General features: G+C 51.4%; 1 protein-coding gene across 1 annotated transcript; it reads left to right on the plus strand.

The window, feature by feature from the left end:
• Positions 1–2,064: 2,064 nt before the first annotated feature.
• Positions 2,065–5,537, plus strand: CRIPTO (cripto, EGF-CFC family member). Its single transcript, XM_054594516.1, has 6 exons — positions 2,065–2,208; positions 2,996–3,048; positions 3,134–3,268; positions 3,693–3,807; positions 3,901–4,010; positions 5,233–5,537. Exons 1-6 carry the CDS (start codon positions 2,189–2,191, stop codon positions 5,391–5,393), a joined length of 594 nt encoding a protein of 197 aa, XP_054450491.1. The 5' UTR covers positions 2,065–2,188; the 3' UTR covers positions 5,394–5,537.
• Positions 5,538–6,111: the final 574 nt, after the last annotated feature.

Below are 6,111 nucleotides of genomic sequence, written 5' to 3' on the forward strand. Positions count from 1 at the left end.
CCTGAAACGCCGACCAGGTTCTGTCTACCCTACACGCACGTGGCTTCCTCCGCCCTCTGCACCTGGGAGGAATGCGGGTCTTTTCCGTCAGTTCCCGTCCTCTGATAAGAAGGAACTTGGTGGCAGGTGGCAGGAAGGCTGGCAGCCCCGGGGGGTGGGCTGAACTCGACCGTCGCCAGACTCAGGATCCCGTTCCTTCCTCTGAAAATGCGGAGGCTTTTGCAGGAGTCCTAGTTCCAGTTCTAAATCTTCCACAACAGCCCCCTGGGAAGAGGAAACACCACTGCTGCTGGTTTGGCCGCAGACGTGCCCGTCCTCCGTGGGGAAGACCTTTAAACCCACAAACGCGATGAGTGGCGTGGCCGTACAGTGAGACGAGCAATGCCCAGGCTCCTTCCGCTCGGCTTTGGGGGGCTGTGAGCGCTCCGCCAGGCACTTCCTTTGTTTTCCTGAAGCCCCCCTGCAGCTCCAGGGGCTGGGTGGGCAGCCGGCTACACATCGCCCTCCCCCACATCCGGCTTCCAGCGCCGGGGGCCGAGCTGCCGGGCCCCCTCGGAATGTCCGCACGCCTCTGGGAGCCGCAAGGCCCCACGGGGAGTTCAAGGACAGCGGGACCTTAACGGCCTGCGGCTGCGGGCTCGGAAATGCGGGTAGCTCTAAGTAAATAGGCTGCATCCGCCCAGTGCCCTGATAGGGCCCTCCCCCCCGCAATCAAAATAATCCGACTTTTAACTCTCCCAAGATGTAGCTGTAACAGCAAATTGCGGCCCTTCTCAGCGCCGGCGGACCCAGCGCAATGACACACGTAGACACTGACGCGAAGTGGCCTCGGTGCGGGGGCGTCCCTCTGGCGCGTGTAACGGAGATGGGTGACGAGAGAACTACCTAAAGGCTGCCCAGCTGTGTGGCTAGCAATGCCAGGTAGACGCCGGGCGTTGACTTTAGAAATTAGAATTACAGTATGTTTAGGAACTACGCATGACTTTGGACGTATTGAGTAACGAATTGAATACTGTGGGGCGCGCCTCGCCACCTGTGATGTGACCACCAAATAAGCGCGTTGAGGGTAACTGGGGACACCTCTGAATTTGGGGTTAAAGCTGGTGTCGTGGGGGCGGGGCGCCAAGGGCATGGAAGGGGCCGCCCCGCGGGCGCTGGGGGACCGACAAGGTCTCAGTGAACCCCGGTGCCAAGCGGGAACGGCCTCCACGCCGGCCTGCCGCGTTCCGAGAGCTTCTTCCTGGGGCAGGCCTGGAACCCAGCCGCGGACCCCCGGGGGCTGCGCCCCCTCCGGCGGTCCGCCAGGTCCGCGCAGCCCCGGGCCGGCCCCTCGCGCCTTCCCTGGCTTCCTTCCAGCCTCCGCTTGCAATTCAGGTCCTGGAATTTACCCGCGGTCACGTGAGGTCAAGAGCCCCTCGGGGACCCTTCCTGGCTCTGAACGCCTACCTGCAGGGCCAGCTGCCACGCCTTTCGCCCCGCGCCGCCGCCTCCCTGCCCCCCTGCCCCCCCTCCCCGGCACACACACTTAACTCCCCACCCGCCCACCTGAGTATGCAGAGCACGCGGCTCGACACTCCTTTCTTGGAACCACAAAGATGAAGGCAAATTTCAAGAATTAAAACTTGGCAATAAAATACCCCACATCTTGAGAGTCCCATAGGTGGTGTTTAGAATTTCCTGATTAAAACAATTACTTCTCACCCCTCCTCCAACCTGGAACCACTCAGTGGATGGTGCAATTGAGTTGCCTTTTTTTCCCCCAGAAAGTAAATCTGATATTTTTAAGCCGCAACTAATGGTAGATATGAGGCCTGGTTAACCTCAGTTTTACAAGACTCTGCCTTTTCCACTCTCTGGGAGGCCCTACCTCTACCCCTGAAGAGGTTAAGCGCTGTGATAGGCGTGGGTCCCGCCTCGCTGCCCACCTGAGGGGAGGAAGGAGAATCCCGGGAAGGCTGAGCCCCTGGATAAGGATTGGGGCGCCTCCCGCCCACGCCCCGAGCCTTCGCCACCCCCACCAGTTGCGCCGGACATCCTGACTCCCGCTTCTCCTAACACCTGAGAAATGCATTATTTCTCATCTGGGATATTTTTCTTTTTAAATTCCCATTTGCATATCGGGATATCAATGAATTAAATCCATGCTAACATTTCTCCTGAATTGTTAGGCGCTGTGGGCTGCAGGAGGATGGAGTGCTTCTCTTCCAGGTAGGAACCGTCTTTAATGGGAACTTTTGATTAGCAGCGCTTGCCCATGTAGGAAATAATGCCCTACGGTTCTCTGTTGTTTGATTTCATCTGCTCAAACCTTAAAAAAGCGGCCAACAGTGCGCCTGTTTTTCCTGAAAGACCTGGCACTTCACTTAATACCCAACTTTGCCCTTGGCTTTTAAGATTTTCCATCAGGTTCATGGCTCTGCCTGTCACTCGTGTTTTTCGACCCTTGTGTAAGAAAGGGTCAAATATTACCACCAAATTAAAAATCTGTTTCTGAGAAAATTAAAGGCATAGACAGAGTCAACATTTGCAAAACCCATTGAGAATAATGGGAAAATTTTTTTAACCGAAAAAGCTTTCAAATGACTGGTTTAAATGAAATAGTAAAACGTGATTTGTCTATGACACAGAATGTTATGCCGCATTTTAAAGTTCGTATATGAAAACTACGTAAAGGAGAAAAATATATGTGACGTAGATGATAAAAGACTTGTACCTACCTAAATCAAGGTGCGTACGAGATCAGAGCCCATGAAGTAATAATACACGTTGAAAAGGGCTGGATATTAAGTGGGTTTTAGTCTCATCATTTTTCTTTTTGTTGTTACATGAATTAAAGGAAAGGGAACCGAAGAAAAGAAAGGTGATGCTTTAGAATTACTCTCGAATTTCTCCTTAGTGGCCTGTGGTCTTGTCCTTGTGATGGAAGACCCAGGTGTTAACTCCTAAGGTTTTATTTGCTTTGTCTTGCTAACAGCCTCTGATTTCCTTCGCCCAGGGTGATTTTGATCGTGGCCATTTCCAAAGCATTTGAACTGGGATTAGTTGCTGGTAAGAGACTTTGGGTGCTTTTAATCACCAGCAAGTTTCATGTGGCCCGAAACACAGACTCCATGAGTTGATTTTTGTCATTAAGGGTTAGGCCACCGTGAACTTGCACGTCTGTCACAGGGAGACCTGGCCTTCAGACATGACAGCCTCTGGTCCCAGGAGGAGCCAACGATTCGTCATCGGTCTTTCCAGTTCGTGCCCCCCATGAGAATCCAGGACAGTAAGACCCACCTGCCTTTGCTCTGAGTGATTTCACTATCCTGGTCCTCCCTGTGTTTTCTGTCTTTTGATCCTATTTCGCCTGACAGAGGGGGAGGGAACCTGCTTCTGGATCTGGGCAGATGGCTGGACCGGTTTTCGTTATGGTGGCGAGACAGGCATTGTGTATTTCCTGTCCCTGGCATTTCCTTCACCTGATTTCACATCACACTGGGGACTCCAGAAACCACCACTGGCCTTTGCATGAAAAGGCACAGGTAACAAAAGGAACACTACAAACCAGACTCTTACTCGGTGAGGTTTACAACAGTTAGTCGTCTAACAGCACTTTCAGGAGGTTTTGGCCTTGGCGCTGTACTAGGCTTTGCTACCAGGAACTCAGCTTTTCACTCCCTGCCCGCTCTGAGCCACCTCTTACATTTCAGGTAAGGAGCTCAACAAAACCTGCTGCCTGAACGGGGGGACCTGCATGCTGGGGTCCTTTTGTGCCTGCACCCCCTCCTTCTATGGACGGAACTGTGAGCACGACAGGCGCAAAGAGTAAGCCATTAGAAGGGGGTGCAGTGGGGAGGAGGGGGAGGGGGAAGTGGGGATTTTCAATACCGATGCATTGCCTCACCCACGCATTCTCAGGAGCTGTGGGTCTGTGCCCCACGACACCTGGCTTCCCCGGAAGTGTTCCATGTGTAAATGCTGGCGCGGCCAGCTGCGCTGCTTCCCTCAGACGTTCCTCCCGGGCTGTGGTGAGTGGCTACTGCCCTTCCTGGTTGTTAGTGAGTGGCCTGTGGGCACTTAGTTAATGGGGTCTCTGGTCTTACCTCATGGGGGTGCTAGAGACTGGCAGCCGAAGTTCTGCTCATAAAAGCCTCAAGGGCTCCAGATGGCAGTCTCCTTGGCTTCCTTGATATTTGCATCCTCGAAAGGTCGCTAGCACTGCTGCCTTTTGGATGGAGAGTTATTCCAAGTCTCTTTGCCATTTTATAGTATGTGAACGTCTATTGAGGAAAACAAGAGAAAGACTCGGCCCCGGAAAACACCAAGAGATGCTTTCTGGTGTTCCTGTCTTCAGGCAGGAAGACCCAGAAAATCTCCAGGGGGGCGGCTCAGTTAGTACCCACCCCAGCAGCAGGGTGGGTGCACCCAACTCCAACTAATGCCCTTAGATTATACCAGAGGCGTGGTCCCACTCCCATTCCTTAGGGACTTCCCGGGTTCTAGAAGGTCCCTGCATGGGCCTCCCTCCTCCCCCGCTGGTGGATTCCAGACCCCTTTCACTTTGTTGATTTTTACTGATTTGAGGAAAACAATGACAAGAAGGGCAGGGACCTAAAGGGGGACAGGAGGACAGGGTTCTCTCCCCGCCCTACCCTGAGCCAGTCCACCCGAGTTCACAGGCCTCTCCCAGTTCTGCCCCTGTGTATGTTAGAAAGTGAAACTGCTCCAGTCCAGAACGTAAGTGAAAGCAGTTGCCTCACTTGAGTTCAAGATGGGACCCCGACCCAGCGGGGAGGGGGTAACTGCGTCCGTCCCATTTGCGTCCTGAGTCAGGCCAGGACAGGCATTTGGTAAGTGTGAGTGGGATGATTGGATAGGTGGGGACTGAGTTTTCCTCCTGCAACCTGAGACCCAAAACATGCTGTGCCCTTATCCTTAGAGGCTCACTGACTTCTGCTGCCTCCCTGCAATTGACTGAAAGTGCCACCAGCTGGGGTAGGTGACCAGGTGCGAGAACACATGTCCAGGGAAGAGCAAGTTCACAGCTAGCCTGTGGCAACTGTTGTTGAAAGATTTTTTTCAGAAGTCTGAATTTGTGTAGTCAGTACTGTTGATCCCATAAACACCCTGTACTCATCAAATGCTGGGCCCCCACTGACTTTTGGCTTGTGTGGATAAGCCACGTGTGTGGGCAGCGGGATCCACTGCCGGAGGGATTTCCTTTAATGACCAAGCGTCCCTACCTTCCAGATGGCCAAGTGATGGATGAGCACCTCGCGGCTTCCAGCGCTCCCGAATTAGCGCCATCTGCATGTGCCACTCTTCTGCTGGCTGGCATCTGCCTTGCTACAGAATTAATATCAGTCGACATTTGCGGGCAACATTTGTCATGCAAATTTCATGACCTGTGAAGGCTGTGGCTCCAAGGTCCTGAGGGATGATCATTTGTTAACTGCCTTGAAGTAGTGATAGATTTCCATAATGGTCCCTGACCTTCCTTATAGGGCAAGCGCACCTCTAAGATATTGAGGGTTTGGTTCCAGACCGCTGCAATAAAGAGAATATCACAATAAAGTGAGTCACATAAACGTTTTGGTTTCCCAGTGCATATCAAAGTTATGTTTACACTATACTGTAGTCTATTACACATGCAATAGCATTATGTCTACAACAATGTACGTACCTTAATTAAAAGTATTTTGTTTCTTAAAAATGCTAACCATCATGTGAGCCTTCAGTGAGGAGTAATCTTGCTGTGAGTGAAAAAAGATTTGTTAAAAATCTTCAACTTGTTAAAAAGAAACAAACAAGTAAAAAAAGCAATATCTGTGAAGCACAATAAAGTGCAATAAATTAGGTTTACCTCAACCAACTATTCACCTATGCCCTTCCCTCTCCAAAACATTACTTAAATAAAAAAACACTTCAATCATACATTGTGCCCTAGTCCTATATTTCTTGATACTTTCTTTTGAATAATTCTATCTTCAGATTAGTAAAAGCTAATCTAATGTGGAACTGAGGCTAAAGCTTTGAGTAGGTAGAGTTGATCATAATCAAGACAGTATCTAGAAACGGAATGGAAGTGTCTATAAGGAGAGCAGGTGAGAGGGGGCGGAGCACATACAA

The sequence above is a fragment of the Pteronotus mesoamericanus genome, unplaced genomic scaffold, assembly GCF_021234165.1.
Source record: "Pteronotus mesoamericanus isolate MK-2021 breed Mesoamerican mustached bat unplaced genomic scaffold, CSHL_Meso_final scaffold_533, whole genome shotgun sequence".
NCBI classification, from domain to species: domain Eukaryota; kingdom Metazoa; phylum Chordata; class Mammalia; order Chiroptera; family Mormoopidae; genus Pteronotus; species Pteronotus mesoamericanus.